The following is a 12,194-nucleotide window of genomic DNA, read 5'->3' as shown; positions in this document are numbered from 1 at the left end:
GCCAATTTGTGATTAGTCGAGTCGGAGAGTAGCCGCCCAGCTCCTAGGCGGCCGAGTTTTAGAACACTGGTATCTGGCCAACATCAGAAATGCGGAGGTTTCCATGAATTATAGGTCCAGATTAAGCATTTATTGCCCTTGAATAAAAGGTTTTGAATTGTTGTAATTTCCTTATCTTCTTCCTTAATCAAAGTTTTATTTGTCTTATTTTAGAGAGATTAGTTCTCATTTCCCCGATTAAACATTTATTGAAGGGCAATAAAAATCTCCGACGACCTCTTTAAGGACCTTCGGCGATGTTTCCCACCAAATCTGACAATCAGATTTCGACGATCGATGACCGAATTCGGATTCCAACTATTGGCGACTGGATTCCGGAGTCCAGCAAAGTCTCCTATGATGTCTCTCTCTTCCATTTTCTCTCTCTCTCTCTCTCTCTATGTGACAAAAGGATGAGGGCAAAATGGTCTCAATTTTTTTTTTTTTTTTATAAAATTTAATTGGGTATTAAGGAACAACTTATAAGAGTTATTATGGGTTAGTGGGAAAACAGTGAGTGAGTGGTGTAAGGAGGAAAAAAAAATCTCTAAAATTGGTGTAAAGGGACAAAACCCCTATCTTTAATCCATCAAAGGACATCAAGTGAAATCTAATCGTTCATATATAAAGCTAAAAAGATAGACAGGTTGCCTGCTGGAATATCATTTCTTGATTGAGCATTGTCTGCTTGAACACCTCCTTGTAATACCCAAAAGGTCAGAAGTTAAATTATGATTCCTCTCACTGCCATTAGTTATGATTCATTATGGGGATATATACTAGGGTATAGCTGTTGCATGGAATATGAGGTTCCACTCCTGCAAGTCTGCATGTAATCAAGCACAAGTTTAGTGAATAATGCGACAAAGTATAACCTCACTTCCACCAAAAAGAAAACATGCAACTGTCTACAGAAGTCAGAACTTTGTTTGCATTGAATGGCAATATAAAGCAACTAATTCACTATGTTTCTTCCAAGATTTTCTCAATGGAAATTCTGGAACTTTCAAGGGTATGAGGCCCTGATAACGGAGAATATGAACGTCAGGATTAACTTAAGCTGTTTAGATCAACTGATACACTGTAAACAGGTGGTGTAAGAATAAAGGAACAGAGAGAGAGATGGTTTAACTGGCTTAAAGTCAATTCAAAGAACAAAAACCATAGCCCATCGTTCAAGCACATTTTAGAATTATATCAAAGCAACAAAGAAAACTTAAATAAATTTCTACATACTGGCGGCCTACAGAAACATCTCCCAACATAATGCTGCTGAGCAGAGGGAATACACATCTTAGCAGCACTCTAGTAACTGGACAAGCTTTAAGATGCAGATACTGAATGGCCAAGGCTGTATTTGATGCAAATGTACAAATTTTATCCGAGCAATCAACTTATATTAATTGTTTTAAAAGGTTCCTATATCTAGCAGAAAAAAAAATTCCCAGTATTCACAAATCAAATACCCAAACAAAGAACTGAGTATACTGATGAAGAAAAAATATCACCTCTAGAAAAATGTGGTCATAAAATCCATACTGGGAACAAAGAAAGCTGAACAGAACCAACAATGAACCCATCAAACACTGAAAAAGGCACATTCAAGCCACTTCATAAATGTTCATTCACAAACCAAATAGAGAAGGAAAAGGGAGGGAAGATAAAGAAAAAAAGCCACTTCCTAATCTCTGTTTTTAACTAACCCATCAAAGACACCAGCTCTAATCGCCAAAATGAATCAAAATCCATACCTGAATTCTATCCACAAAGGATGATCATTCACTCATTCCAGTATTCCACAACTCATATATGGCTTGCTTCCGCACCCAAAACAAAGCAAAACAAGAACAACCCAGAAACAAACCCATGAATCAGAAATCACAACAACACAGCAAAAGCATCAAAACCAGCATTTTGGAAAGGCCATGAAAGAAGAAGAAAAAATATAATAAAGATGGAAGCTTTGGGATCCAAATGGGCTAAGGGTAGAGAAGACCTGTCATTAATTCATAGATTATAAACCTTAGTTATGAAACTCAATGTGTAAGTTTTCAGTTATGACATGGTAAAAGTAACTTACAATTGCAGCCTCCTCCAAAATTGCTGCTCGACCCATCTGCACCTCCATCTCTCTTTTCCACCCCCACATGCTTCCTCTTTTTTTCCTTCTTTTTTTTTCCCTCCAAACCTGAAGCAGGAACTTGTCTGGTCAATTTCAAGTAACACACATTTTGGAGCATTCAAGTAAAATTTCAACACAAAGATGTATATCATAGTTATAACTCAACATCCATAAAAGGTAAAATATGGAAATACATCAAGTTCAACATTAGCAACCATCATATTGTAATTTGTTTTTCCTACATGGGAAGGCGAAATTTAGACCTATGTTAAAGCTTTCATTGACTTTCCCAGATGAACGAAGAGGCTTTATTCACAATAGCACCTTCTCGTTCAAAAATTCCTCAACTAAGTATGCATCTCCAGAGCATTTCCATATTGATTTAATTTTTGTCAGAAACATTACTCTCGTTAGTAAGAAGAAAGGGTAGAAAATAGTGAATAAGTCCATAACAAAACAGAACTGTACAAAACACCCATAAATACACCTGTACTTCAGATAACTAGAGCAGCAGTATCATAAATAAAGTATGGAGAGGGAAATAATATCTGAACTTTGAAGATGCAGATGCCCATAGTGAATCCCAAGAGAATGATCTGCTTCCTCACCCTTCTGATTATCAAATACCCTTTGTCTGTGGGTGCATTGGAAGGTAAAATTGAGGATTATAACCCTCTTTTCTCAGCTCTAGAAGAAGAATGTTGAGCAGTGAATGTAATTTAGCAGATTGCGGGTGACTTCTGTCTGCTGCAACAAATACATGAGTCTTGTTGTTGACCTCGATCCAACTGTACCCAGGAATTTTCTGAACTCCTCTTTCATTCATCAAATTTCGAACCTTACGCACATTCTCCCATTGTCCAGCATCAGCATATATATTTGCGAGTAACATATAATAGCCAGAATTGTGTGGTTCCAGGTCAAAAAGATGTCTTGATGCTTCTTCAGCAAGCTGAATATTGCCATGTACCCGACATGCTCCAAGCAATGTTCCCCAGACACCAGAACCTGGGGAGAATGGCATGCTCTTTATTGTTTCAAATGCTTCGTGTAACCGTCCAGCACGCCCAAGTAGATCTACCATGAGGGCATAATGCTCTGACCAAGCTGGGATCCCATATTCCTCGGTCATGCAACGGAAGTAGAGCATTCCATCATCAACTTGGCCTGCATGGACACAAGCAGATAACACACCAAGAAAGGTGACATGATCAGGTAGGATTCCATTATCAAGCATATCACGGAACAGAACAAGAGAGTCCTTGAGGCGACCGTGATAACCATAAGCAGAAATAATGCTGTTCCATGAAACTTCATTTTTCTCTTCCATTAAGTCAAATACACGGCGAGCAAGAACTAAGTTTCCACATTTGGCATACATGTCTATGAGTGCACTCTCGGCAAAAATATCAGAGCTAAATTCACTTTTAGTAATGAAACCATGAATCTCTTTCCCATAATGAAGTGCTGGTAAGTTTGCAGAAGCAGAAAGTGCAGCTGAAATGCTTACACAGTCATACTTTACACCTCCCATCCCCATTTGACGAAACAGATCAATGGCCTCTTCTGGTTTACCATTTTGAGAATAGCTTGTTAACATCGAGTTCCAACAGATCGCATCTCTTTCTGACAGTCTTTGGAAAACTTGATGAGCAAGATCCAGCCTTCCAGATTTTGCATACATGCCAGTAAGGGCACTACCCACATGAAAGCTTTTATCAAGCCCGTGCTTCAGGATATTGCCATGCAATTCCTTTCCCAATTTCAAAGCAGCTAGACCAGCACAAGCTGGAAGAACACTTGCCATGGTAAGAGTATTTGGCCTCAATTTCTCTCGAAGCATCCATCTAAAAATTTCCAATGCATCAGTATTCATCCCATTAAGGACAAGCCCTGAAACCATAGCAGTGCACATCACGACATCAGTTCTGGTACTTTGGTTGAAAATATTGCGTGCCATCTCCACACTTCTGCACTTGGAGTATACATCGGTAAGTGCACTTTTCAAATACACATCAAAAGGTACACAATGTCTAATAATGTAACCGTGGATTTCTTTAGCTTGCTTGAGGTTAGCCGGTTGAGCAACCGACGGAAGAAAACTTGCCAATGTGATGGAGTCAGGTTTGACACCAGCAGATATCATCTCTTTAAATAAATGTGAAGCCTCACTCATAAACCCATTTTGTATATAACCAGATATCATCCCATTCCATCTCACTAAATCAGTTCGTGGCATCATATCAAACAACGTACGAGCGTCAGACAAGCAATGACATTTAGAGTAGACCGCTATCAAAGTATTAGCCACTGAAAAATGCGACTCCAGACCATAAGCAACAACTAACGCATGAAGTTGAGTACCAAAACTAATCATTGCTTCTGAGGCACAAACAGACAAAATGCAAGAAAATGTCACTGCATTGGCCTTAATTTCACTACTCCTCATTTCCATGAATATACCAACAGCATTACTTAATTCCCCCTTTTTAACATATCCATGAAGCAGGACATTCCATGAAACACAATCTTTGTGGGACATTTTATCAAACAAGCGGCGTGCATCATGGATACAGCCATTGTTGACATACAATTGAAGTAAAGAACTACCGGCGTATATATCCACCTCAAAACCCATGAACTGCATTGAATCATGCACTGCTTTACCCAATCTCACATTATTCAAACCACCACAAGCCTTGATTACACTGGGAAAAGTGTACTTGTCAGGTGAAACTCCAGCAGCCAACATCTTAAAGTAAAATAGCAAGGCAAATTCGAAGCGGCCCATTATACTAAACCCTCTAATCATACAGTTCCAGGGAAAACTATACTTTAAATCAAGCTGATAGAACACGTTCTTGGCATCCACAACACTAGCACAATGGAAATACATGCCAAGCAGCTTTGCGGCGACAAGACTATTTTCGATAAGCCCAGTGCAAATAGCATGTGAATGAACTTGTCTACCTTGTTGAATAAAAGAATGATCACTGCATGCTTGCAACATAGTATCAAATTGGGTCGCCAAAGCTGCTTCCAAGTTGAGGAAGTAGTTGGCGTTTGTATGTATGGACTTGGAGTTTTGTGGTGTAAAGGGTCTATAAAATGAACATAACATCCTCCTGTACATCTCTTTTTACAGTAGATGAATTGTGTATCAAATGCTTAATCCAAAATCTGCGAATAACATGAGACAAACTGTTTGAGAAAGAATAACAGTTTAATATGGAAGTATTCAGCCTAATGAGCTAGTTATGTCCAATGTTTTAAAAGGCTGAGGCGTAGCCGAGGCGTTTTCGGCAGAGCCTCAGCAAGGCGTTCGCCTTGAGGCGTAAGGCGTAAGCCTTATGTATAAATTAGTTGTATTTATGTATAGAACTAGTCTTATATATAGAACATGTATTGTAACCAAAAACTAAAATTTGACAACCAAAATCAGACTACTCCCTCCCAATTACACAATGAAATTCAGAAACCAATCACACAGACTGAAAAAAACAGAAGTTGGGAATTGTATACATACAATTCTGATGGTAATGGCTCAAAGCTTAAAAGCTAATTATCAGCATCATTGTTACTGGCTTCACTGAGATCCCTCAAACTTCTCCTTGAAGGAGTCTTGTCTATGCAGCCACATCATGTGCCCCTGAAACTCCTTCCACCACCCAACTGATAAGTACCAGAATTACATTACAACCCAAAAAAAATTCAGTGCTTGTGTGTGAGTTGTGAGAGAAAGAGAGGTGTAGAAGAAGTTGCTATACTATTAAGGTTATGCTACATATAATGCTGTTCAAAAGGAGTATAGAATTAGACCCATTATATCAGTTTTCAGTACTTGATAAACAATGTTATAAAATAATCAATAAGAATATTAGGAGACTTGAGAATGTAAAACATTGACGGCATAGGTTCAATGAATCATTACAAAAATGACATAGGAGCGGGACATAGGTTCAATGAAGCACAGAAACCACAAAACAATTTTTACAAAAAGCAGACCAGAAGATAAACAATTATTACAAAATGCTGACCATAGGTTTAATGGCACATCCGTTTTTATCACACAACACAAACATATCCGTCAGTTTCTCTATAAGATAATAACAGAAGCTAATTATCAGTGATTAGTACTCTAGCCAGCCTCACTATACTTGAAGGTGTTTGATCTGCCATACAAGGAACATTACTGCAATAAGTAGAAACTTAATTGAGAAAGCAATTCTGCTAGAGGTAAAGCCAGCAACTTTGGCCAAAATGAAACACCACTCCTTTGTTTTGATTACAAAATGATTACCAGAAACACATGATAATCCCAGATTGCTATTATATTTGAGTAATATGACCAAAGCACATGATAATCCCCAACACTATGACCAAATCCTTGAGAAAACTCAAGGCAATATGGGCATGACCAGAAACGCAGTAAACAAGGCAAAAATGGAGCACCCACTAAGCAGAAAAAGCAATTGAGAAGACAAAAATGACAAAGCAATGTTCTTTTTACCTGAGGAAGGAAGCAGAGAGAGCCAAAGGAAAGAGCTTGGAACTTGTGTGGGTGTGGTGGAGGAAGAAGAAGAAGAGGAGGAGGTTGCAGAGGAAAGCTGTTAAAGGGTTCTGGAAATAAGATATCGACCCACCCGCACCCGACCCCGCCGGAAAACCGGAAATTTAATTAGCCCCACCGCCACAGCCAGTGTCACGCTGATGAGGCCAACGACTAGTGCTTTTTTTTATTTATTAAGAGAAAACCTTAATTGGGTTTTTTTTTTTTTTTCGATTGCTAAATAAAAATTAAAAGCTACAAAGAGCCGCCTCTTTTTTGAAGTAAAGAAGGTCAGTATGACTTTATAATTCAATAAACAGTACAAAAATGATACACTTCTCAGAGTCATCAGATATAATCGTTTTTTTTATAGAACAGAGCCCCAACGCTCTCACTACACATACCTTTTAGATGATAAGAACTTTTATTAAAGGGTGATTTTATTCATACCTCTAAAATTGACATTTGGACCTCTTCACTTACTAGATCTCCAATTTACTTTTACAAATAGTCAATATGTTACCTGCACCTCCCTAATTTTCCCACAATGCCCCTAATCCAATAGAAACAATAGATGATGCAAAATTTATGTATTGATGAATAGGTCTTTGAGTGTATACCGATTCAATTGCTCAATTACTGAATTGAGCTCATGAACATTTACACGATCACTAAAACATGGATACATACCAGTTGCAATTGCTCAGATTCGGAAGATATAAAAAGGTTTAAGGAATCAAATTTAATTGGCATGACTCACAGAAGAAATCTTCCCATCCATAAGTACTTTATCTTTCCCATTGAAGCCAAAACAAACCACATGAGGTCATAATTCTTATCCATGGTTAAGGTGTAAAGGCCACGAGCAAGGCATTGTTGGCTTACAGAAACGTGAAAGTTTGGTTGGTTAGTGTTTAGTGCAGACCAACCAAGTTTCATCCCAAGAAGATAAGTATCGATTGGATTATCAAAACTTTGTCATAGAACATTACCTGTATAATCAAATATCACAGTTAACTGTTGAAGGTCTGAACTAAAAATGCCATTGGAATAGAAAGAATATTAGATATGAAAATGGTTCAAGTGAAATCTATTTTGATGTATATTTTAGGGTTTATAGACAGGACCCGCCCCAGATTTCACCTTGAAATCCAGAGTGGCCATGAAGGGCCTATCTTAAAAGAAATTCTATCAAAAATTGGCGGAACTTCCCCTAAAATGGACTACCCAAAATCCTGTAACACTTCTGAACTTCTGGAGCCACCCTGCTTCCTATTTCACAACATCCTCCCATTTCACAAAACAATCCTAAAATTAAGAATATTAATCTCATGGGTTATCAGAGCAACCTAATGCACAAGGTACACAAGAGGATGGAGTAAAGAGATAAAGGACCAATACATTCTATAATCCTGGAGCTATGACAGCTATGCCCCAACTCTATGTACGCCCGATCTCAAGCTAATCTGGCCTGCAATTGGGCATTTAAAACCGAAGGGCCCAGGGGAAAAACATTTAAAAACCGTTAGAGTGAGTGGACAAAAAAGAGGGTAATTTACGAAAATAACAACTAAATGCTTTCCCCATTTTCTCATTCTTTAAAATCTGGCATACAGTGCAATTTATAAAACATTCTAAATTCACTTCCTTTAAAATCAACCTTTCATAATGAAATGTCTCAAACCCACTTCCTTTCAATATACACCTTTCCATGTAAAACCTTCGATGAAGCATTAGAGGGGACTGCCGACCGGAACCCAGGAGGCTGTGTTTAGAGGGGACTGTCGACTAACTACCTCATGTCATCTAGAGGGGACTGCCGACCAGATGACACACCGGAGGGAACTGTCGACTGGAATATTCTGGAGGGGACTACCGACCAGAATATTGTCTGGAGGGGACTGCCGACCAAACTATTACCTGGAGGGGACTGCCGACCATATAATGTGCGCATGTGCCGATACTAGCCTCCTTATTAAATTCATCCCTTTTTAAAACTTTTTTTCCCTTTGAAATATGTCCTGTCAAACATCAATCTCATCCTCGAGAAAATCGTAGATATTTTATTAATTAATCACTTCCCGAAAATCATTTCTCAATTCAGTAATTCATAAATACTAGCTCGAATTCTACTAAAAGCCCTTGGGAAGGAAATTGCAATACTAATCTCGTAAACCATTAATAAGTCTCAATAAGTCAAACTTGTGAAATTGTAAAACTCAAAATAAACTCCTTGCCGATAACTCATAAATAACTCAATAATTTAATCCCTCGAAAGCATGATTCACTAATTCTCGATAAATCATAAAAAGCATTATAAAAATCAATAAGATAATTAAATACCTAAGAACATATACTGCATGCAATTCAACTTAAAAGCGTTAGGCGATCCCGCAAACAGTTCCCTCCGTCAAGCAGTAGCTCGTTACATCGTCCTGTACACAATTATATTCCGTGAATAACTATTCAACAATTAATTACAATTCCCAAAATCAAATCCTCATAATCACCTCTCCATTGCTTCTCGGATTCAACCCAAATTTTACCACTAATACCAATTCGTTAATTTAAAGATTCCAAGGCAGAACCGAGAGATATCCGATGGTCGGATTCTCGTAAATCGATAATTGAATCCTAAATTCTGGAAATTGATAATCCACAAAAAACTTCTCCAATTTCAACCAAACTCACAGCTACAAGTTCTACAACAATTATATGATTTAACTAGCTAAAAATAGAAGTTAAATCACTGTTCTACACACTGCCACGCGCCTCCCACAGTGACGGCATGCGGGGCCCAGGCCCCACCTGCCACCACCTCTGATGGCCACCAAATTTTGGCAGCAGCTCCATCTCAACCTCCTTAACACTTCTCTCCACTACCGCCAAGCCAGAAAACAAATAGAACTGGCTAAACAATTATGAAAACAGTAAACCTCGATTATGAACAGTGAGAAAATTCAAACCTTCGATTCTTCCTTCACACTTCAAATCGTTGCCAAAGACTTGGAGAGCATCATCTATGTCTCAAGGCGCTTCCAATGGACCAAGGTTTATCACCGGAGGTGGCAGGAATCGGGAGAGATCGACGTTGACTCAAAACTGCTGCAGTAAGGTTCTTAGGCTTGGTTCTTCGTTTTCCGGCTAAAACTTGGCGAGCTACCACCGCAGGTGAGTCCAGGAAGAGGAGAGGAAGAGAATGATGGCCGTGGCTTGCTCCCAGGTGGCCAGACTTGAGAGGACGCTGTAGTTGCAGAGGAGAGAGAGAGAGAGAGCTCGGGGAAGGAGAGAGAGAAAAGAGACCGGGGGGGGGGGGGGAGGGGAGGAGAGAGAAAGTGAGAGAGTTACCAAGTTACCTTTGTAGAAAATTCAAATATATACACACACACACACACACACCCCAAATTACCATGAACAATAACTTCCGTTTTTCACTTATAACTTTCGCATACGAACTCTAATGTTTACATATCACTTGGCCACGAACTCTGTTTAACGTCCTCTATGACTTTCGTGAAGAAAATTTCCTGAAATTTTGACCCGAACAAAAAGTCAACTTTTTAGGGCCCCTAAAAGATCGAAACAAAGTGAAAAGTGAAAGTAATTGTCGTTTACTGTCCAAATGACTAGCAAACCGGTAAATTGAGATACAGGACGTGACATTTACATTGGAGAAGAAAGTTTTCTCCAAGTTGGAGACTACATATTGTTCGAGTGGAGAGGTTTATTGGTAATTTAACATTAGTTGACAAAGTCAACTCTTACTTGAAAAATGAGAGAGGTATAAATGCTAATTTTGGAGCTATGAATAGAAACTCCCTTTATTAAAACAACAAATCTAGTTCTCCGAAGTAGAGTAAAAAGAGTCAACAGAGAAACTAGATTTCTTGAACCCGAAAAGAAAATTAAGCAATAATAGGATAAGATGAAGCCATCTCCTCCTCCTCACTCTCCAAAGGAGCAGAAGCCTCCTCCATTATTGTTCCATCTTCTGTTGCGGTATTGATCTCATCAATAGTCATAGCCTTGGCTCCACCATCCTCAACCTTAGCCAACGAATACTCTTCTATTTCTTGCTCCTCTTGCTACCTTTCATCACCTTGTCCAAGTTACTAGGTAGCTTAGGTTTGTTCTTACTCCCCTTAGATCACCCTAGCTTCTTCTTTTTCTGAGGCGAGACAACCAGCTTGCCCTGCTTTTATTTCAAAGTCAGCATCACCTCCTCATCCAATTGTAGCGCTAGTGTTGGCAGTGCAAGGAAATGCTTGCCAGTCCGGCTTAGTTCTTTCTCAGTATGACGATTGTTACCCAATAACCTAACGGCCTCCACTACAGCTGTCGACACCGGAGCATTCTTCTCCACCACAGCCAATGGCAGAGGAACATAATCAGGCATTGCAACAAAGGGATTTAAAGAGGAGATAGGAAACATTAACCCCTTTAGAAAACATGCAGCAGCTTGAACTGAAAAACCAGCCCTTCCCAAATTTTAGTAGTCCAGTGATGTATGGGCTTCGTATGGCCTTTGGCCTCCCTTTTACTCCTTAAATCTCAGTGTCAAAGCAGAACCTATTGATATGCAGGCCGTGGAATGTCCACCTTACTCTGCTTGGAATTCTTATCTCCCCCAATCCCAACGAAACATAGTCAGAAACAACAGCGATAGATTAGCCAAGGTAGCCGGTAGTGGTTGTGCATTCACATCCTTGTGCTCGGTCAATAGAAACTTGTCACAACCTACTAGATCGTGTTGAAACAAACCATAATCTCGGTATAAACCCTTAATCTTCTCAAAGACAAATGTCAATTCAAGTTCAATAGAAGGGAAGAAAAAAGTACCTTAATTCTCCTCCTAATATCGTTCTCAAACCTGATTCATTGTTTAGTCTCCTTATGCCTCAGAGAAGTCTAATCAAACACGTCTCATAGACAATCCTGCCATCGATAGGGCCAGAGGATTGTACAGAGCAAGAAACATGCCGTTCACCGAGACCTAGGGTTTTAGCGTGCGTCCCACACTATCATACTCCCCAAAAACAACAGTAGTATTCCTAAAGTGCCAAGGATCTCTATGAAAAATATGATTCTTTTCGCTTTCAAGATCAAATTGGAAATAAATTTTTCCCTAACATCACTCACCGATAAACTAGATTTGACTCTCCAAATCGATGGAATCGATCTCTTGAAACCAGAAAACTTGGATTTAGGGCCAAGGAGATGACCCACCAAATAGGAATGTCATCTTGAATAGCGGCCGCCACCACCGTCCTAGATCTATATGAGTAGAGTCTGAGAGTTGGAAGGCTGCAACAAGACTTGTGATAGCGTCATCCATGAGGTTTGGAAAATTTTGTCGAAGAAATCTCTACGAGAAGCCCTAGCAAAGAGAATGACTAGGTCAAAAAAGTAGCTTCTTTCTACCTTGTACATTTGTTTACAAAGAGCCACCTCTAAAACAACCTAAATTCAATTATCAAAATAGGG

General features: G+C 39.1%; 1 protein-coding gene across 19 annotated transcripts; it reads right to left on the bottom strand.

The window, feature by feature from the left end:
- Positions 1-501: 501 nt before the first annotated feature.
- LOC112180773 (pentatricopeptide repeat-containing protein At4g21300) lies at positions 502-6,867 on the bottom strand. Of its 19 annotated transcripts, none has more exons than XM_040511927.1 (6): positions 6,672-6,867; positions 5,688-5,810; positions 2,120-5,341; positions 1,791-1,856; positions 1,548-1,625; positions 502-865 (listed from the first exon to the last, which is right to left on the bottom strand). In XM_040511927.1, the coding sequence occupies exon 3, from the start codon at positions 5,292-5,294 to the stop codon at positions 2,781-2,783; it is 2,514 nt and encodes an 837-aa protein (XP_040367861.1). In that variant the 5' UTR covers positions 5,295-5,341; positions 5,688-5,810; positions 6,672-6,867; the 3' UTR covers positions 502-865; positions 1,548-1,625; positions 1,791-1,856; positions 2,120-2,780. The 19 variants fall into 19 exon arrangements, with proteins under 19 accessions (XP_040367861.1, XP_040367862.1, XP_040367864.1 ...); XM_040511928.1 differs by having other exon boundaries at positions 1,548-1,593; XM_040511930.1 differs by having other exon boundaries at positions 1,791-1,852.
- Positions 6,868-12,194: the final 5,327 nt, after the last annotated feature.

The sequence above is a fragment of the Rosa chinensis genome, chromosome 7 (genome assembly GCF_002994745.2).
Source record: "Rosa chinensis cultivar Old Blush chromosome 7, RchiOBHm-V2, whole genome shotgun sequence".
Lineage (NCBI taxonomy): Eukaryota > Viridiplantae > Streptophyta > Magnoliopsida > Rosales > Rosaceae > Rosa > Rosa chinensis.
Note: the sequence above shows the minus strand (reverse complement) of the source record. Positions and strands in the feature narration are given on the sequence as shown.

Bases quoted from the DNA above. Each gene is read 5' to 3' on its own strand.
- LOC112180773 (XM_040511923.1), bottom strand. From the start codon at position 5,294: ATGTACAGGAGGATGTTATGTTCATTTTATAGACCCTTTACACCACAA.